We start from the raw sequence: 21,984 nt of genomic DNA on the forward strand, positions 1-21,984 counted from the left end.
CAAATTTACAGTGTTAAAAAGATTAACATATTTTGTTATTTCCCAAAAGCCAGTGCTAAAAGTCTACCAAGATCATAAGCAGCCAGAATACATATATCAACAGAATCGAATTAAGTTAATCCGTTCTGGAATCCTAAAATCTTCTACAGTCAGCAAAGAAGGTAGACCCTCTGCTGAATCACTTTTTCAGTCTTCTGAAGCTCAAGATGCTGTGGGAAAAAAGCAGGTAGAGTACTATAATAATTGAATCTTTTAATTTAATTTTAGTTTATATAACTAAATTGTGAATGTCCTTTTAATTCATGTGAATAGTAGCAAAATCTATTTCTGTCAGGTTGCATAATAGGTTTGGGGATTACAGTATTTCTAGGTTCTTATGTACGGAGAACTTGGACAGTAGAGGAAAATTGTAAAGGAAGTTTTCACTGCTGTACAATGTCTTATGACCTTCACTTGCAGGTTAAAATAAGACTTAATAGTTTTGTGAATGTTATTAAAACTCGTATGAAATCATCATCACTATTGCCAGAAAATGGGAATCTTTGAAGAACTTGGTGAATAAAATGGCGATAAAATGGAGACTGAAAAGAGAGGGAAAGACAGTTTTTGTAATTGATGAGTGTTGTAGAGTGAAGTTGTTTGGCAAGAAAAAAATGATTAGAAGCTCAGGGGAGAAACCACCAGAGTGTTGGCTAATATGAGTACCAGTGTTAAGGGAAGTAACAGGAGGTAGAAAACATGAAAGGCACACCCACAGTAAAAGAGCCAGTGGAGCCAGGATTTCTCTGCGGTTCCTGCTGAGGGACCCTTTGATGCTCACTGAACATCTCAGTGCTAGTTGTGTTGGAGATATTAGGCTGGAGTGTTGGAAATGCAAGCTGAGCACAAGCTCTGTCCCCAAAGATTTCAGCATCTGGAAGTAGGTAGACAGACACCTGAGTCCTCCAGCCCAGTGGGGTATGAAAAGAGTTCTTGCTGGTAATTTAAGGGACAAAATGGTAGAGGACTAAATTGAGGGAATGCTGATACCCAGTGGCCAAGAGACCCATCAGAAGAGGAAAAGCTGTGCTCAGAGGAATGGGTGGAAAGTTAATCAGGCAGAGAAAAGGAAAGCATTGGCAGGTTAAGGAGATGCCAGGTGGAAGGAGGCTCACCACGGGTTTTGGTGAGATCATCCAGGGAGAATGAAATTATGTGATAAATTCTGTGAAATTATACAGCCTTGGTTAATGCGGTTTCTCTGAAGTAGAGAGAGCTGTCTTAAGTAGAGCCAGGAAAGATCTGCTTGCCTGTAAGTTAATTCATTTGGTATAAAATGGGCTTTAAGTTCTTGAACTTGGTGAAAAATTGTGTGCTCATCCAAGATGGAAGTGGGGGCTGAAAAGGAATGTCAGATAGTGTACTCCCTCGTTGTAGTTGTCACACAATGAAGAATCCAGTAAAGAGTTAGTGGTTGAAAGGAAATGTGGAAGAAGGAGTCTATTGCATGTAAAACGAGAAGGGTATTTATTCCTAGGCAAGGTCATTTTTGTGAATTTGGTCTTTTGGAATGAGCTTAAAAAGGAAATGCAACAATGAGGATTTCATGGGAGATAAAAAAGGGAAGGAAGAAATGTTGGAGGCTTCTGGTAATTGAGGAAGGTATTGGCCAATCAAATTGGACTGGTCATCCATCAGGGAGGAGATCTACAAGTAAGTATTCTACAGTTAACAAAGAAATGCCTCATTTACCACCCCCAATCTGAATGTATGTGAATGTTTAAATTGAGTCACACCATCCTACTGTATTACGTAATTAGAAATAAATGCTCAGATGAAAATATTTAGTCCTATTGGTGAAGAAATCTGTCACTTCTAATATAGGAAACTTTTTAAAGGATATTAAAGGAAAAGGTTGTTAAGGAAAGAAATGCACTTTTCTCTAAAAATACTAATACTCTAGTCTCATAAAATAATAAATATATCCCTTGTTTAAAAAATTGGGATAAGGCTGGTTCTGGGTGTTTGCTGTGCCGTTGTTGCTGTACCCTGCCCAGAAGGGGGAAAAACACATTTTTCTTTGGAGTTCAAAGATGTATTGCCTTTAGACTTTTTACAACCAGATGCAGCTCTGAATATTCCAGGTTTCTCCTCTGACATTTCTGTTCAACAAAATATGTTTAATCAATAGCCAAGAATCATTACCCCTGTGAATACAAACTTTGGAGGAAAGTTGTTCCACAGAGCATGTGGTAATAAATCACTTGAAGAAATCTCAGCCTCTATCAGCTATGATAACAGGCATGTATTAGTCAGGGTTCTCTAGAGAAACAAACTCAACAAGAGATATCTGTCAATAGTATGCAACTCTATGATAGTCTCTCAAGCAGCCATGGGGATGCACAAGTCCAGGTTCCGCAGGCGGGCTGCAACCAGGGGCTGCAGTGAAAGTCCAATGAAGATTCTTGATGAATTCTGGGAGATGTTGGCTGTCCAAAGACGAGCTGGGAAATTCTCTCTCAATGCTGGAATCCCTTCCCCTTTTAAGGCATTCAACTGATTGGGTTAAGCATTGCTCATTGCTGATGGCACTGTCCCTGACTGATGTGATTGTAATCAGCTATCTATGATTTACCACTGCAGTAAAGTCAATGGTGACTAAAGTCCATAAATGCCCTTGTGTTACAGTTAGCCCAGTGCTTGCTTGACCAAACAACTGGGCACAATTACCTGGCCGAGTTGACACGATAGCCTAACCATCACAGGGCAGTAAAGAAATCATGTATGTATTTACACTAGTTATTCAACAAAGCCTGTTCTTTATGGTGATTCTTTTGTCTTAAAGCTGACTGTCCCTGTATTATCAGAGAGGCAAGGTGGTGATGGTTGGAGTTTGTATCAAATTTCCTTAAACATGGTCATTAGCCTCCTCCATGGGAGGAAAGGATGTGGGTGAAGTCACTCCAAGATGTGCCAGGGAGGAGCAAAGATGCGTGTTGGCCCTGAGAGCACGGACAGTGAAATCCAGGGATTAGAGCAGAGCTCAGGTTCCCGAACGTGGTGGGGCAGCGTGGTCGGTGACCAGCTCCCTCCATCTGTATCGCCTGGGAGCAGGTTAGACGTGCAGACTCGCAGGCTTCAGCCCAGACTGACCGAGTCAAAATCTGCATTTTAGCGAGACCTCCCTGGCAATCTGTACGTACATTTAAATTTGAGAAGCACTGCTCTACAGATGAGCAGTTATGAGTTAAGAAAATGTCTGCTTCTCCAAGGTTATTCCTCCATGATTCCCAACACTCGAGGCAACCGCCCCCACCTTCACAGAACAGTGGCGTTTCACGTAGCAGTTTTGATGGCCGCTACCCAAGATGACATTCACTGAAATGCATCCAGGTCTGAACAGGGCAGGAGGCTGGGATAAGAGGTCCCAGACGAGGCTGATGCAGAGCAATTGAGCAAGGAGGGGCAGGGTTTCATTAACACAGAAAGGTGGTCTTTTTGATGAAATAAACCTTGAACTAAAGGAGAGGGGAAGGCAATGCGAACCGACCCTGGGACTTTTTTGAGGGTAGAGGGTGGGTGTCTGGAGAGGGAGTTCTGAGAAGGACTGTTACTGCCTAATAGTAGTTTGTGATTTCCAGGTCCAGAATGCTTGCCTCAGAGCCCTAAACATGTCATGCAGTATGGTAATTAACCCTCATGTATAACCTCTTGTCCCTTTTTTTTTTTATATAGCATTTGTGCATTTTCTTTTGCAAAAATTCATTTCCTTACAATTGGCTTTGTTTAGATGCATCGGCCCACTGTTGAGACATTCTGTCCCTCGCCTCCTAAACTGCCACGTACCGGTATTGGAAGAAGAGGTCTCTACCAGACTAGTTCTTCAGTTTACCCAGAGTACACTTTTCATGAACAGGAAGAAGTCATTAAAGCCAACATTCGTGACCCCTTGCAAATCATTAAAATAGTGCGTGAAAATGAAAATCTTGGATTTCTTTATATGATCTCTGCAGTGCCAAAGTCTTCCATTGAATATGATACATATAACCTGAAGTAAGTTCTCTTTTCTGAAGTAATTTGTTTAACATTGAAAATTACAAGTAAAATTGCAAATATTATCCATACTTGATTATGTATGAATGACAAATGTGATCAATTTTGGTTATTACCCATTGGTAAATGAATTCCTAATCAAAACAATTTTATTTATTTTTCCCATTTATCTTTACTTATGGGCATTAACCATGTTTATGGAGCAGTACACTGTTAACTGTGCTTCTCTATAGTTAGATATCTATTTTTCATCAGTAGTAAAAGCATATTTTTGATATTTTGTGATTACCAAGAAAAGAATGGCAATATATAAAAAGTAGGTGATAACATGAGTTATTTGACATGTCATTTCAGCTTTCCCTTATAATGTAGAATAAGGATTTTTAAGAAATGAGCTCAATAACTTAGGATATTAATATTGGTGAATAATACACATACATACATGTGCTTTCTCTCTTGTTGCTTTAGACACATTTGTTGATGATATTATAATTTGGAGAGTTACACAATTTTGAGTCAGCCAGTTGCTTTAAAGTTCAGCACAGGGAAATGGATGTGGCTCCAATGATTGGGCTCCCATTTACTATATGGGAGGCTCCAGTTCTATTCCTGGGGCCTCCTGATGAAGGCAGGTGGCCTTCCATGGAGAGCTGATGGTCCGTGCCACAGAAAGCTGGTGCAGCAAGATGATGCAACAAAGGGAGACGCAGAGGAGAGACAGTGAGAGACGCAGGAGACCAGGTTGTTGACGTGGCTTAAGCAATCGAGTGCCTTTCTCCTACACTGGAGGTCCCAGGATTGGTTCCCGGTGCCTCGTAAAGAGAAGATGAGAAGAGAAGACAAGCAGACACAGAAGAATGCACAGCAGATGACATAGCAGAGAGCACGTGCAGGAGGCAAGGGGGTGGGGGAGCAGAATTCCTTCTGGAATTCTCTTATTCTCCCTGTTTCAGCTCTGTAGATTTGATTGAACTAGATGACACCGAGGCCAATGGTCCTGCTCAATTGAGAAGGATAAAATAGGATAAAGAGGGGGCTGCACTGGAGAGAAGACAGAAGAAAAACATTTTCATCATAATTTAAATACAATGGACTTATTACAAATCTGAAAGAGCTTAACAGCACTGAGAAATAATTTATAGGAAGAGCAGTGATAACTTAAGAAAACCCAAAACATTCAATGGGATTTATTGAGCACCATATTCTATTCTCTGGTGACTTATATTCTAGCTATTAACTCCATGAGTTTGCTCATTATTTTTTGATCTTAATAGCACAGCCACACAGTATTTGTCCTTTTGTGCCTGGTTTGCTTCACTCAGCATAATGTCCTCCAGGTCCATTCATGTTGTCATATGCTTCATGACTTCATTTCTTCTTACAGCTGAAAAATATTCCATTATGTGTAAATACCACTGTTTGTTTATCCATTTGTCGGTTGATAGACATCTGTGTTGCCTCCATCTTTTGGCCATTGTGAATAATGCCGCTCTAAACATCAGCTTGCAGATGTCTGTTTTTTTTTCACTGCTCTCAGTTTTTTGGGGTATATATCTAGTAGCAGTATGCCAGGTCACACGGTAGTTATATATGTAACTTCCTTAAGAACTGTCAAACAGTCCTCCACATTGGCTGTGCCATTCTACATTTCCCTCCAACAGTGAATAAGTTTTCCTATCTCTCCACATTCTCTCCAACACTTGCAGTTTTCTGTTTTGTTAATAGTGGACATTTTAGAAGGTGTATAATGATATTTCATTTTATCTTTGATTTGTATTTCCCTAATAGCCAGCAATGTTGAACTTTTTTTTTTCATGTGTTGTTTTTTTTTTTTTGCCGTTTGTATTTCTTGTTTAGAAAAATGTCTGGTCAGGTATTTTGCCCATTTTTTAATCAGGTCATTTCTCTTTTTGTTGAGTTGTAGCCTCTCTTTATATATCATGGCTATTATACCCTTGTCAGTTGTGTGATTTCCAAATATTTTTTCCCATTGAATAGGTTGCCTATTTATCCTCTTCACAAAGTTCTCTGAGGTGCAGAAGTGTTTAATTTTGAGAAAGTCCCATTTATTTATATTTTCTTTTATTGCTAGTGCTTTTGTGTGTAAAGTTTAGGAGACCCCCATCTACTACAAGGTCTTTTGTGTTTCCCTACATTATCTCCTTGATGTTTATCATCCTGGCTTTTGTAATTAGGTCTTTGATTCATTTTGAGTTAACTCTTATATAGGGAGTCAGATAGGGGTCCTCTTTCATTCTTTTGGTTATGGATATCCAGTTCACCATTTGTTGAAAAGACTATTCTGTTCCAGAAAAGTGGACTTGGGAGGCTTATCAAAAATCAGTTGACCATAGAGCTGAAGGTCTATTTCTGAACTCTGAATTTGATTCCATTGATCAATTTGTCTATCTTTATGATAATACCCTGCTGTTTGATCACTGTAGCTTTATAATATACTTCAAGATCAGGGAGCAGGGGTCCTCTGAATTTGCTCTTCTTTTTTAGGATGTTTTTGGCTATTTGGGACCCTTTACCCTTCCAAATAAATTTGGTAATTGACTTTCCTATTTCTGTAAAGTAGGCTATTCGACTTTTGATTGGAATTGCATTAAACGTATAAATCAATTTGGGTATAACTGACGTCTTCACAATGTTTAGTCTTCCAATCCATGAACACAGAATATCCTCCCATTTGTTTAGGACTTCTTGATTTCTTTTAGCAGTGTTTTATAATTTTCTTAATACAGATCCTTTCCATTCCTGGTTAAATAAATTCCTAGATACTTGAGTCTTTGTGTGCTATTGTAAATGGAATTTTTTTCTTGATTTCATCCTCAGCTTGCTCATCACTAGTGTATGGAAACACTGCTGATTTTTTACGTTGATCTTGTATCCTGCCCTTTTGCCGAACTCGTTTATTAGCTCTAACAGCTCTGTTGCAGATATACGAGGATTTTCTGAATGTAGGATCATGTCATCCACAAATAGGGAGAGTTTTATTTCCTCTTTTCCAATTTGGATGCCTTTTATTTTTTTTTCTTGCCTAATTGTTCTAACTAGAACTTCTAGCACGATGTTGAAGAACAGTGGTGACAGTTGATATCCTTGTCTTGTTCTCAATCTTAGAGGGAAAGCATTCGACCACTCCCCAGTGAGTACGACATTGGCTGTGGGATTTTCATATATGCACTTTATTAGGTTGAGGAACTTCCCTTCTATACCTATCTTATGAAACACTTTTATCAAGAAATTATGCTGAATTTTGTCAAATGCCTTTTTTGCATCATTGAGATGAATATGTGGTTTTTTCTCCTTCAGTTTGTTAATGTGGTGTATTACGTCAATTAATTTTCTTATGTTGAACCATCCTTGCATACCAGGAATAAAACCCACCTGATCACAATGTAGAATACTTTTAATATGCTGTTGGATTTGATTTGCAAATATTTTTTTGAGAATTTTTTTTCTATGGTCATTGGGAGATTGGTCTGTAATTTTCTCTTCTTGTAGTATCTTCATCTGGCTTTGGTATTAGGGTGATGTTGGCATCATAGAATGTTAGGTAATTTTCCCTATTTTTCAAACTTTTGAAGAGTTTAAACAGGATTGGTATTAGTTCTTCTCAAAGTGTTGAGTAGTAGTCACGTGTACAGCCACCTTGTCCTGGACTTTCCTTTGTTGAAAGATTTTGCATGACTGATTCATTCTCTCTACTTGTGATTGGTTTGTTGAGTTCCTATATTTCTTCTAGAGTCAATGTAGATTGTGCATTTCTAGGAATTTGTCCATTTCATCTAGGTTGTCTAATTTGTTGGCATTCAGTTTTGTATAATATCCTCTTATGATCCTTTTTATTTCTGTGGGGTCAGTCTTAATGTCCCACCTTTCGTTCCTAATTTTATATGTTTGCATTTTCTCTTTTTTTTTCTTTGTTAGTCTTGCTAAGGGTTTGTTTATACTATTGATTTTTCTCAAAGAACCAGCTTTTGGTTTTGTAGGTCTCTGTATGTTTTTTATTGTTTTTGTTGTTCTCAATTTCATTTATTTCTGCCCTAATATTTGTTATTTCTTTCTTTCTGCTTGCTTTGGGATTGGTTTGCTGTTCCTTCTCTAGTTTTTCTGGTTGTTCAGTTAGTGCTTTGATTTTACCTCTTTCTTCTTTTTTTAATATAGGAATTTAGGGCTATAAATTTCCCTCTTAGCACTACCTTCACTGTATTCCATAAGTTTTGGTATGTTGTGTTCTCATTTCCATTTATCTCAAGATATCTACTTATTTCTCTTGAACAGTTACTGGACATTATGTGTTCTCCCATGGCCCACCAGGTGGACTGGGGGAGAGGTCCATTGACCATGAGGTGCAGCAGTGCTCAGAGATGAATTCACCAAGTGCAGTGAATGTCCCATGATGATGGAGGAGGTTGTTGTTATGGGAGGAGTGGGGTGAGGAGGGTGGTGGGTATATGGGGACCTCATATGTTTTGAATGTAACATTAAAAAAATAAAGACAAAAAAAAATTTCTCTTGCAGTTTCTTCTTTCACCCATTGATTGTTTAGGAGTGTGTTGTTTAGCCTGCATATATTTGCATATTTTCCCTTTTCTGGACTATTATTGATTTTTAGCTTCATATTATTATGATCAGAGAAGGTGCTTTGTATAATTTCAATCTTCTTAAATTTATTGAATTATCTCTTGTGGCCCAACATGTGTTCTATCCTAGAGAAAGATCCATGAGCATTTGAGAGGAATGTATAACCTGCAATTTGGGATGCAGTGCTCTGTATAGGTCTGTCAGGTACAGCTCATTTATCATATTGTTCAAGTTCTCTGTTTCCTTGTTGGTATCTGTGTAGTTGTTCTATCTGTTGATGTGAGTAGTGTGTTGAAGTCTCCAACTACTACTGTAGATATCTCTATTTTTTCTTTCAGTTTTTCCAGAGTTTGCCTCATATATTTTGGGGCACCCTGATTAGTTTATAGATATTTATTATTGTTATTCCTTCCTGGTAGATTGTCTCTTTTGTTAAAATATAATGGCCTTCTGCATCTCTTATCACTTATTTTGCATTTAAAGTCCATTTTATCTGACACCAGTATAGCTACACCTGCTCTGTTTTGGTTACTATTTGCATGGAATATCTTTTTCCATCCTTTCACTATCAGAATATTTGTATCCATGAGTCTAAGGTGAGTCTCCTGCAGACAACATATGGATAACTTATATAGTTTTAAATCCATTTTGTCTGCCTATGTCTTTTGATTAGGGAATTTAATCCATTACCATCCAGTGTTACTACAGTAAAAGTATTATACTTCGAGCATTTTATCCTTTGACTTTCATATGTCGTATCTTCTTTTTGCCCATCTGTTTACCTTTTTTGGTTACCCTTTCTGACGGTCTTCACTTCTACACTCTCTCCCAAGACTCTCTTTCTTTTCTTTTCTGGTTGCAGAACTTCCTTTAGTGTTTCCTGCAGAGCTAGATTTTGTTTATGAACTCTCCTCATTTCTGTTTATCTGTGAATATTTTAAACTCACTGCCATATTTGAAGGACAGTTTTGCCAGATAAAGAATTCTTGGCTGAATTCTCTCAGTACGTTAATTATTTCATATCACTGTCTTCTCCATGTTTACTGAAGAGAAATTCACACTAAGTCTTACTGGATGTGCCTTTTATGTGATGTTTCACATTTCCCTTGCTGCTTTCAGAATTTTCTCTTTATCTTTGGCATTTGGCTTCTGCATATTATGTGTTTTGGGGTAGGTCTATTTTAATCTATTCTAATTGGAGTGTGCTATGATTCCTGGACACATATATACATGTCTTTCCTGAGAGTTTGGGAATTTTTGGACATTGTTTTTTCAAATACTCTTTCTGTCCCTTTTCCCTTCTCTTCTCCTTCTGGAAGTCTGGTAACATGTATGTTGGTGTGTATAGCAGTTTGATATGGTTCATTAATTCCAAAAAGAGATATTAGATTGTTTTTAAACTAGTCTGTACCTAGGCATGATTAAATTATGATTAGGGCTTTGATTGGGCCATGTCAGTAGAGTGTGGAGTCCCCGCCCATTTGTGGATGGGAACTCACAGATAAAAGATGTAACAAAGGACAGAGTTGGAGTTTTTAAGCTGGAACCCTGGGAAGTGAGCACACAGAGGAGCTTGGTCATGAGGAAAGAGAAAAGGCCCCAGGAAGAAAAACAAGCCTTTCACCTCATAGTCTATAGCTGGACTTGTGGAGATTCCAGAGCAGCTGAGCCTGGAGAGAGGCAAGCCCCAGGGAGAGAGGAACCCAGGAAGTCTGAACCCGTGCTGACATCAGCAGCCATCTTGCCTCAACGTGTGGCAATAGACTTTGGTGAGGAAAATAACTTATGCTTTATGGCCTGGTAACTGTAAGCTTCTACCCCAAATAAATACCCTTTATAAAAGTAACAGATTCTGGTATTTTGCATGAGCACCCCTTTGGCTGACTAACACGGTATGCTTCATGCCGTCCCTCAGTTCTCTGAGCCCCTGCTCAATATTTCTCCATTCTTTCTCTCCCTTCTCTCTTTTCAATTTCAATTGCTCCATGATTTCAAATCTGCTGTTTTGTGCCTCTACTGTATTTTTAATCTCACTTATTGTGTATTTCATTCCCATAAGCTCTGTTATTTTTCTACCCAAGATTTCATATTTTCCTTTGTGCTCACTCATTGTCTTCTTAATGCCATGCTGTCCTTCAGCTCCATTATTTGATTTAGGAGATTTGTAAAAAAAAACTCATTCATTAGCTGTTTCAAGTCCTTTGTCTCATCTGGAGCTTTGATTTGTTCCTTTGCCTGAGTAACATTGTATTAGTCAGCCAAAGGGATGCTGATGCAAAGTACTAGAAATCTATTGGCTTTTATAGAGGGCGTTCATTTGGGGTAAAAGATTACAGTTACAGGCCCTAAAGAGCCCTCTCACAGTTGCCTTCTCACCAAATCATTTGCCACGTGTTGAAGGAAGATGGGTGCGATCTATGCAAGGGTTCAGCCTTGCCCTCTGGGCCTTTCTCTCTTGAGGCTCCGTGGCCCCAGCTTCCCAGGCTCAGCTGCAGGCTGGCACAGGGCTTGTCTCTCAGGGCTTCCTGTAACATCTTGACATGGGGCTCGTATCTTTCCATGCTGTCTTTATCAGTCTCTGCTCTCTTCCCAAGGTCAGGCAAATGACTCACCTCTCTTCCCAGAGCCCTACACAGAGCTTTCCCTCTTACCCGTGTGTCTTCGTGAGTGAGTGTCCGTTTATGTTGGCCCAAGTGGGTGGCGATTCAGCCTGAGTTATATATCTTACTGATGTGGTTGAATCAAAGCCCTTGTCTCAACAGGTAATTTAATCAAGGGCCCTTCATCTGAATCCAATAAAATCAAACGGTACCACACCAGAAGAAGAGATTAGTTTACACACATAATCTTTCTCTTTTGGAGATTCATAAAATAATCTCAAATTGCCACACATATCTTCCTTTTTCTTTGTCTGGCCTGTAATTTTGGGCTGATGTCTAGGCATCTGATTCTGATGCTGAGTTTATTCTGATGTTCAGTTTCTCTCTCTAGACTCAGAATTTACTGTTAAGTAGCTGTGTGCTACCACTGCTCTTTGACTCTTGGTTCTACCTACTAAATATTTAGGATTTCCCCTATTTAACTGCTCAAATCAGGGCTAAGGACCCAGTAGTGAGGTGCAAGCCAGCTTCCAAGGGCCTTGGAGAGGGGGGAAGTAAAGGTACCTGCTTCCCTCTCTTATTTATGTATGTATGTATGTATGTATGTATTGCCTGCTGTGTTCTTTTCTGGTCTTGTGAACAGATGGCACTCTTTGGCAGACCTCTCAGCTCAGATGCCAGGTACTAGGGTACCTAGTACCCACTAACTCCAAGGTGGGTGGTACAGAAGCAGAGTCCTCAAGGCTGGCCAAGCACACAAACTTTCTCAAAAGCTGTTCTCCTTTCTTGACCTGCTGCATCCTCCCTCTCTCTGCCTCCTTAGCAACCAGCCCAGGGCAGTAGGGAGGGTGTTTGAAAAGGCAAAGGATCTTTAGCTTCCTGCTGATTCTCAGCACAATGTCTCAGCCCCCACCCAATGCAGCAGACCACATTTGCTGCCCAATGTGCCAAGCGACTCTCCCCTTTCTTGGATAAGAGGCCCACTGCAAATCCACTCAGTCAGCAACCACTGCAGTCCACAGACTGTTGTTTGCTCTGAAGGTGGTGGGATGGGTGCCCAGTGCTGCTTCAGGAGCTTAGCTCAGGGGATTTTTCAGCCAGCTGAGGCTCCTTTCCTTCACCCCTCTCTCTTCTGAGTGGTGTCTCACCTTCCCCCCTGGTGGCCTGAGCCCCAAAGCAGCCTCCAGAGAGTCTCTGCCTGTCTCTAGCTATATTTTCTAGGAGAGATGTGATCCCTCTGCTTCTCTAATCCTCTATCCTTCCCTGAAGTCCCATATTGCTTTTTAAATACTTCAAGTGGAAACATTTGCTTGGATTTTAAATCTGTTCACATTATCACAAGAAGTTTCAACACTGCATTTATCAAAGAAAGAAAAATAAAAGCTGTTGGAGTTTAAAAAACAGTGGCACCAAGGAGAACCAGCAAGATGGCAGTGGAGTAAGGAGCTCCTAGAGTCAGCTCCTGCCACAGGGCAGTTAGTAAATACCCAGAGCTCTCTGGAGCTAGCTGGAGCACCTGTTTGGGGACTCCACAAGACCAGAAGAGCATCCTGCAACATCCTTGAAGGAATGGAAAGAGGAGACTGTCCATCTGCAGAGAAGACTCATAAATAGAGGCTCCACACCCCTGAGGCCAGTGCCCATCCACCACTGGAGGCACAAGCCGCCTCGGGAGCTGTTCCGTGGCTGGAATCGAAAGCTCCACTTCCCCAAAATGGGGGAGGAAGAGACGGTTGGGCACCAGCTTCAGCTATGATGAGGAAATTCAGCAGCTACAGTATAATCCTGAGAACAGCTAAGTTTTGAGCCTGTCCAAGTCAGAAAGAGGCCAGGAGCCGCCACCTGAACTCCACACCTGGCACAAGGGGAAGTGGGGTGGACTGAGGATCCCAGTGCAGGTGGAGACCGGCTTCTTCCCATCCAGGTCAGATTGCAGGTCTAGCCTAGGCCCCAGTGCCACCTCCAGCAGAGAGGAAGCTGCGGGGAACTGCGCCAGCCTCTCTGGGAAATTACCGGCCAAGCCGCGGAGGCCGGTGATTATCTTTCTCTGGTGGCACAAGTCGCCCCAGGAGCTGTTCTGTGACGGGAATTGGAAGCTCCATTTCCCAGAAACAGGGGAGGAGGAGATGGTTGGCTGCCAATTTCAGCTACTGATTGGTAGAATTGGCTGGCTAAGAGATAACCCTGGGAACAGGGGGGTGAGAACCAGCCCAAGTCAGAAACAGGCCAGTAGACACCATTCTGACTCCACCCAAGCCTGAAGGGAAGCCGGGCTGAATGACACTCTCAGTGTTGGCAGGAACCAGTTTCTTTCATGCAGACCAGCCTGCAGCCTGCCTAGGCTTCAGCCCAACCTCTGGTAGACAGGAGGCTGAGGAGCCCTGCGCCAGCCTATACAGGTAACTGCAGGTAACTTTGGCTGACATAGACTGAAAATCAGAAGTCTACCAGGGCAACTGCGGTCATCTTAGACCTGCACTGCATAGATTGTTGCCCACACCTGCAGCTCCATCCCTGACCCAGGTAGGGGAGAAAGGGATGTGAAGCTCCATCAGTCTCTCTGGGCAACTACAGTCTAGGCCTGTACTTGGATTATTCCACATAGCTGTGACTCTGTCCCTACCCCTGGCAAAGGAGAAAGTTGGAAGAAGCTTCATTGGTCCCTGGTGCAATGAGGGCAGCTTGAGCCTCCACAGCTTATAGCACCAACTACATGCTTGGCTCCTACCGTGCAACCAGCAAGGGAGGAAGGATAGGAAGCCCTAAACTAGAGAGAAAAACTGCACCCAAAATAAATACTCTAGTAAGCCAGATGCGAAGACACCAACAAAAAATTACAATCCACACCCAGAAACAGGAAGCTATGGTCCAGTTAAAGGAACAAGATAAGCCTCCAGATGACATAAAGGAGTTGAGACAACTAATTATAGATGTTCAAACAAATCTCCTTAATAAATTCAATGAGAAGGCTAAAGAGATTAAGGATATTAAGAAGACACTGGATGAGCACAAAGACTTTGAAAGCATGCATAGAAAAATAGCAAATCTTATGGGAATGAAAGGTGCAATCAATGAAATTTAAAAATCATTGGAATCATATAATAGCAGATTTGAGGAGGCAGAAGAAAGAATTGGTGAGCTTGAAGAAGTGGCCTCTGAAAGTAAAGATACAAAAGAACAGATGAAGAAAAGAATGGAAAAAATTGAAATATTAAAGGGTGTGCTAGAGCCTGAAAAGAAAAGACAGAAGAGAGAGGCCTAGAAGATAGTCTAGAAATGAAGATCAGTAAAAGTAACTAAAAGTGTCAAAAGAGTGGTGAAAATAAAATATGACAGGTAAAACTCAAATAGTAAGGAATAAACTTAACCAATGATGTAAAGCACTTGTATTCAGAAAACTGCAACTCAGGGCTAAAACAAATTTAAAAAGCCCTAAATAACAGGAAGAACATTGCATGCTCATGGATTGGAAGACTAAATATCATTAAGAAGTCAATTCTACTCAAATTGATATATAGATTTAATGCAATCCCAATAAAAATTCCACCAGCTTTAAAGAAAAAATTGAAAACACGATCATTAAATTTATTTGGAAGGGTAAGGAGTCCTGAATAGCCAGAAACATCACAAAAAGGAAAAGTGAACCCTCATCTCCAGACTTGAAATCATAATACCTACCTATAGTGGTAAAAACAGCATGGTACTGGCCTAAAGACAGACACAATAGACCAATGGAACCAAATTGATGGTTCAGAAACAGACCCTCACAGGTATGGTCAAGTGATTTTTGACTAGCCTGTCAAACTCACACAGCTTGGGCAGAACAATTCATTCAACAAAAGGTGCTGAAAGAATTGGACATCCATAGCTGAAAGAAAGAAAGAGAACCCCTATCGCACACCTTATCCAAAAACTAACTTAAAATGGATCAAAAAGCTAAAAATAAAAGCAAGAACCATAAAACTTGTAGAAGAAATTGTAGGAAAATATCTTTAAGACCTGGTGGTAAGTGGTGGATTCTTAAAGGAGATAAGAGAAGGACTGAGTGTACTACTGATGTTTAATGTATGTAGAAGTTTTAATTAGCTTTCCTGTAGAAGTGTGGAAATGTATAGAGTGAATGGTAACACACAGTGAGTAGGCTAGTTTATAAATGGAGATGTGACTGAAAATGGTAGTCTAGTTATGTAAATGCCAATTGACAGAAGGTTAGAGAATAATCTAGGAACCGGATAGCACAGTAAACCAAGAGGTGAATGAAAATTGTGGTTGATGGTAGAGATGCAAGAGTGTCCTTTGTTAGCTAGAACAAATGTATATCACTAAGGCAGGGCATTGGGAATGTGGAAAATCATGGGAAAAATACAGCTGGAATGACCTACGGACTGTGTTTAGCAGTAATAATATAATGTTCTTGCACTATGCCAAAGATGTATTGTGTTGATACTGAAGCAGTATGGAAAATGTGAACCAAATGCACACTATGGGCATGGTAACAATCAGATGATATTATTTTATCTGTAGCAAGTGTTTGGGAATTCTGCACATGTGCATGATTGTTTTATAAGTTTACAACTTCTGTCATAAAAAAATATATTTAAAAAATAATAATAGGGTGGGTTAGGGGGAAGACACACCAAATGTAAGATAAGGACTATGATTAGTAGTAAGATTTTGACAGCATTCTTTCATAGTTTGTAACAACCGTCTCATGACAGTGCAAGGTGTTGATGGAGGTTTGATGTATGGTCCCCATATGAAGTTATGCATGTTTGCTTTGTAAGTTCACAACTTTTACTATGCATTTAATTGTTTATATATGTTCATATATAACTGATATAAAGATAGTAATAGGGGAGAATTATTATCTCCCCTATTAGGGGGAAATTAGGGGAAAAATACTTTGTTTAGTAGTAATATTTTGACAATACTCGTTAATCATTAGTTAAAAAGGTTTAAAAACAATGCAAGTTATTGGTGGTAGGGTGAGATGTTATGTATGTTTGTTTGATGTTATATATGTTTGTTTTGTAAGTTCATAACTATTATGTACTTATTGTTTATGTATGTTTATGTATGAGTGATATATTTCAATAAATTTTTTAAAAATGAAAAAACAACAAAACGATGGCACCTTTTGTGTACAATTTCAAGAGAATAAGTTATACAAATTCTTCTTAATGGAAAAGGGATCTTCCACTCATCAAAGATAAGCAATCAATTGTGTTCTGCTATCTACTGCCTCCTACAAAGAATTTGAACAAATCATTCATCATGTCTGAAGTATAAATGCACATAGTTACTTCAAAAATTACAGCTGTGGTTGCTTATGAGCTAGATTTTATTGGAAAGTATTATCGAAGTCATATTTCCCTTAATACCTACTGTTTTTTTTTTGTTTTTTTTTTTTTAAGAAATCATCTGTTCTTTACTGAGGTAGACAAACAGCATCTTCTGTGTTTTTTTAGATTATTCATTTAATTTTGCCAGATCACTTTCAGTTTAATTTTTTTTTAGTTCATTTACACATTTAATTTTTATTCAAATACTAGTGTAAGATACAAAATTATACTTCTTTTTTTTTTTTTAATTGACTTTGTAATAATATTACATTAAAAATATATATGTGAGGTCCCATTCAACCCCACCCCCCCACCCCGCCTCTCCCCCCCCACCCAGCAACACTCATTCCCATCATCATGACACATCCATTGGATTTGGTAAGTACATCTTTGGGCACCTCTACACCTCATAGTCAATGGTCCACATCATGGCCCATACTCTCCTCCATTCCATCCAGTAGGCCCTGTGAGGATTTACAATGTCCGGTGATTGCCTCTGAAGCACCATCCAGGGCAGCTCCATGTCCCAAAGACGCCTCCACCTCTCATCTCTTCCTGCCTTTCCCCATACCCATCAGCCACCATGTCCACTTTTCCCAATCCAATGCCACCTCTTCTATGTGGACATTGGATTGGTTGTGTCCATTGCACCTCTATGTCAAGAGGAGGCTCAGATTCCACATGGATGCTGGATGCAATACCTACTGTTTTATTTTTCTTATTATAGTTTAAAGAAAATGTAATTAAGCTCTTCACCAAGCCCCTGCAGTTTTTCTCAGCGCTCTCATAACATGTTGCCTTTGGATAAGTGTGCTATAACAAAGTTTGGAAAGCATTGCTCTAGAGAGCTGTAGAGTCGCTTTCTCCTGCATGACCCTCTGACTTCTGGCTAATTTTGTACCTCTGCTCTCCTTGCAACCTAATAGGAGCAAAAATGTAAATTATTTCTAGGCAGCATTACTTATTATAAAAATGACCTGAGTGGCAAATTTTCTGGAGAAATTTATAAAAACAAATTATAAATACCTCATGGGGAGGGCCATTATTTGGGATTTCCCATAGTGTAGTGACTCTTTGCCTGGGTGTGTTTATTACAGAGACCCCAGACTCTGTGCTTATGGAGTTATTACAAGAAATATTGACTTCTGTAGTAAATGAGGTTTTTTGTTTTTGTTTTTTAATATTTAGGTTGTTTCCACCTTTAGATTTTTTTTAGGATGTATTTTTATATATATATTTTCTTTATTCCCCCTCCCTTGCCGCCACACTCACTGTCTGCTCTCTGTGTCCATTTGCTGTGCGTTCTTTTGTGTCTGCTTGTCTTTTCTTCTTCTTTTCTCTTTAGGAGGCACTGGGAACTGATCCTGGGACATTCACCGTGGGAGAGAGGCACACAATCGCTTGAGCCACCTCAGCTCCCTGCTTTGTTGTACCTCTCACTGTCTTTCCTCTGAGTCTTGTCTTTGTTGCATCAGTTCGTGGTATGGGCCAGCTCTCTGCAGTGTAGGCCAGCTTGCCTTCAACAGGAGGCCCCGGGAAACACACCCAGGACTCCCCATGTGGTTGATGGGAGCCCAATCGCTTGAGCCACATCCACTTCCCAGAAATGAAGTTTTTAAGTCAGGGTGGCTTCCATATCTGCCTGAAGTGGATGTTAATGCCCAGCATCTAGGGAGAGGAGAGCTGCTGGACAGATGTTGGATTCCTGCAAGGTTTCCCACTGAAAAGGAAAGCCCGATGTTGCTCCACTTGTGAGAGGAGGTTCCTGTCCTGTGACATTCCGAGTAGATGGGTGCCAAGGACAGTCTATGAGTCTTGTGCATTTGAAAAGTTAATTTAACCTTAAGAAGACCCCTTTAATACCAGTGGTATATATGATTGCTGTTATTCTCATTTTCCTTAATATATCTGTTATTTAGCTATTGTGGTGTATTTCTTTTTCAGGTTGATGTGAAAACGGCCACTGTTGGTGTCAGATACTTCCCTCCCTAGGAGATGAAAGATATTTTACAATCTGTATCTTTAATACTAGTCTCACTATTAATATTATTTTTTATTTTTAGGTACTGGGACCAGGGAAAGAACTTGGGACTTTGTATGTGGGTAGCTGGCGCTCAACCACTGAGCCACATCGGCTCGCCTGAGTTGGTCTTTTCATTTGTTTGCTTGTTGTTTGTTCTTTTGTTTTTAGGAGGCACTGGGATGCGAACCTGGGACCTCCCATGTGGGAAGCAGGTGCTCAGCCACTTGAGCCACATCTGCTCCCTTCTCACTATTATTTTATATATTTTTAAAAAAAATTTTTTAGATTTTATTTTATTTTTTATTTATTTCTCTCCCCTCCCCCCCATTGTCTCCTCTCTGTGTCCATTTGCTGTGTGTTCTTCTGTGTCCACTTGCTGTGTGTTCTTCTGTGTCCAATTGCATTCTTGTCAGCGGCACTGGGAATCTGTGTCTCTTTTTTTTTGCATCATCTTGCTGCATCAGCTCTCCATGTGTGCGGCATCACTCCTGGGTAGGCTAAGTTCTTTTGCATGGGGCGGCTCTTCTTGTGGTGTGCACTCCTTGTGCACGGGGGCTCCCCTATGTGGGGGACACCCCTGCATGGCACAGCACTCCTTGTGTGCATTAGCACTGCATGTGGGCCAGCTCATCACACGGGTCAGGGAACCCTGGGTTTGAACCCTGGACCTCCCATGTGGTAGGCGGATGCTCTATCAGTTGAGGCAAATCCTCTCCCTATTATTTTAATTATATAAGTCCACATTTTGCTTTTTGTTTTGTTTTTGGTCATTGAAATATAAACTTATTACTCAAATTGGTAAGCACCTATGTGCTTCTTCTGTAAGGCCATAATGAGGTACCAAGACTTTATAACACCAGTGTGGGAGTATTGTACCCCCATATTACTAACATCATCTCTTTCTGTGTGCCAGACATTGTTCTATAGTCTTTAAACTTGGTAACTCTTTTAAGGTAGGCAGTAATGATATTTTACAAATGATATCTCCATTTTACAAATTGAGTAACTTGACCAAGTTCACATGCAGTGAGTCATGGGGCTGGAACTTTAGGACCCAAGCTTTCATGCACAATACCTAATAAGCTCACCGTCATAGTAACAATTGCTCCTGCTGTTCGTGTCACACACCATGTGCCAGGCATTGTGCTGATGCTTTCTGTACAGTAATCTTATTTCATCCTTACAAGAGCCCCACTAGAAAGGCTCTAACTCTAGTATAAAGACGAGGAAATTGAGATGCAGACATATTAAGGACTTTGATCTTTGGTCTTGTTTGTGGTTTGCGGATAGGAAATTTGGAGGAATGGCTGATACTTCCACCTTTCAGGTGTATAATTTCATCCTCTGTGTAACGTCAACATTAAAGCTTTTAGAATTTATGAATTGTTCAGAAGGTATAATAGCCCTCCCCAAATCTTGAGTATCTTTAAGGGTCACAGAAAGCCATGAATGGCTCTGTTCTATGAATGGCTCTCTTTTCTGCCTTAGTGTTTCCCAAAAGTGTATTTCTAGGAGCATTGGCACTAAGTAATATTAATAGTTGGATGGTAAGAAGTATATATATATATATATCTTCTGTAATCATGTTAATTTTGGAAACATTAAGGTAAATCACTGGTTCTCAAACAAGGCAATTTTGCCTCCCAAGGGACATTTGGCAATGTCAAGAGACATTTTTGGGTGTCATAACTGGAGAGGATAGTGCTACTGGTATCAAATAGAAAGAAGCCAGGCTGCTACTAAACATTTCATGATATATCCAGGATGGCTCTCCACAACAACGAATTATCTGACCCAAAATGCCAATAGTGCTCATATTGAGAAAGCCTGAGTTGAATAATGCTAAGCATATGTTTAAGAAAGGACAAGGAGCCCTTTCTTGTGGGATATCTGCTGGGATTAGGATTCTGTGAAACACAGCCATGTGATTTGGCAGTATTAGAACCATATAAGCATCTCCTCTAGGCTCATACCAGATAACTTTCTGAGTACTTAAGTTGATTCTCAGGTAATTTCTAAGCCTATTACGTTAAAAATATTTTTTTAGGCAGTTTTTAAAATTCCAAGCTAAATCTATTCTATCTTTGAAGTTAGATGACCTGTTTGGTGGTCAAAGAACAAGAAAAACAGGTAGAAGGTAGCATGAAACTTTCTCATATGGCAGCATTCCAGGTTCCATGTGTTTGCCTTTGATTTCCATGTGAACTAATCATTATATGAAACTATCATGAAGTTTATATGTTATGCAATAAGAAACATCTCATTTTGAAGCCACACTATCAGCACCCCCACCAAGTTGGTGAACACGATGGCAGTTTTCTTGGCTTATTCCATGAAGAAATTTAAATCTGATGAGTCTGATTTGAGTCAGTCTGTGGAAACACTTTGGATTTTCACTTGGAACCAAGCTGTTAAAAATCCTCAGTTCCACATTATATGTCTACCTATCCTGGGTTGAATTGTGGTCCCCCCAGTTTGGAAATAGGGCCTTTACAGCTGGGGTCAAGTTGAGAGGAGGTCCTATTGGAGTGGGGGAGGGGGCATCCAACATGGCAGGTGTCCTTGTGAGGCAAGGAGTAGAGGCAGAGACAGACGTGACAGACACGTGAAGACAGAGGCAGAGACTGCTGTTAGGAAGCTACAAGCCAGGGAACCCCAAGGATTGTCAGCCACCATCAGAAACCGGGAAGACGCAAGGAGGGGTTCTTCCCTAGAGCCTTCAGAGAGAGCACGGCCCAGCCAACACCTCAAGTTCTGACTTCTTGCTTCCAGAACAGTGAGATAAAACTTCTGTTGTTTCAGGCCACTGACTTTGGGGTCCTTTGTTACAGCAGGACCAGGAAACTAATAAACTACCCTTTCTTCACTCAAAGGAACACGAGGGGAAGCGGATGTGGCTCAAGTGATTGGGCTCCCGTCTACCACATGGGAGGCCTGGGGTTTGATTCCCGGGGCCTCCTGGTTCAAGCCTACCTGAGCCACAGAGAGCAGGTGACCTGCGCCGCGAAGAGCTGACACAGCAAGATAACCAAGGGAGATGCAGAGGAGAGATGGTGAGAGACACAGCAGACCAGGGAGCTGAGTTGCTCAAGTAACTGAGTGCCTCTCCCAAACTAGAGGTCCCAGAATCGGTTCCAGTCCTCCTCAAAAGAAAGACAAGCAGACACAGGAAGAACACACAGTGAATATACACAGAGAGCAGTGAGCACAAACAACAAGGGGGATAGGAATAAATAAATATTAACAAAACAAAGGAGCATGAGCACAAGAGCACGTGTGCACATGCACACACACACACACCCTGACACTACTCTGGACCTATGAGAACTTAGTGGGAGATGATTTCATGTCATACGAAAATGTGAAGAATTTAGAGCAGTTGTTCTCAGCCTGG

At 40.5% G+C, this 21,984-nt stretch overlaps 1 protein-coding gene across 1 annotated transcript in view; it reads left to right on the top strand.

Moving 5' to 3' along the window:
• DNAH6 (dynein axonemal heavy chain 6) overlaps positions 1 to 21,984 on the top strand; it is a 320,342-nt gene that overhangs the window by 43,229 nt on the left and 255,129 nt on the right. Inside the window, exons 3-4 of the mRNA XM_058278997.2 lie at positions 50 to 226; positions 3,770 to 4,032. Coding sequence (XP_058134980.1) covers positions 50 to 226; positions 3,770 to 4,032 — 440 coding nt within the window. The remainder of the gene's footprint in view (positions 1 to 49; positions 227 to 3,769; positions 4,033 to 21,984) is intronic.

Source organism: Dasypus novemcinctus, chromosome 17, assembly GCF_030445035.2.
Source record: "Dasypus novemcinctus isolate mDasNov1 chromosome 17, mDasNov1.1.hap2, whole genome shotgun sequence".
Taxonomy (NCBI): Eukaryota; Metazoa; Chordata; class Mammalia; order Cingulata; family Dasypodidae; genus Dasypus; species Dasypus novemcinctus.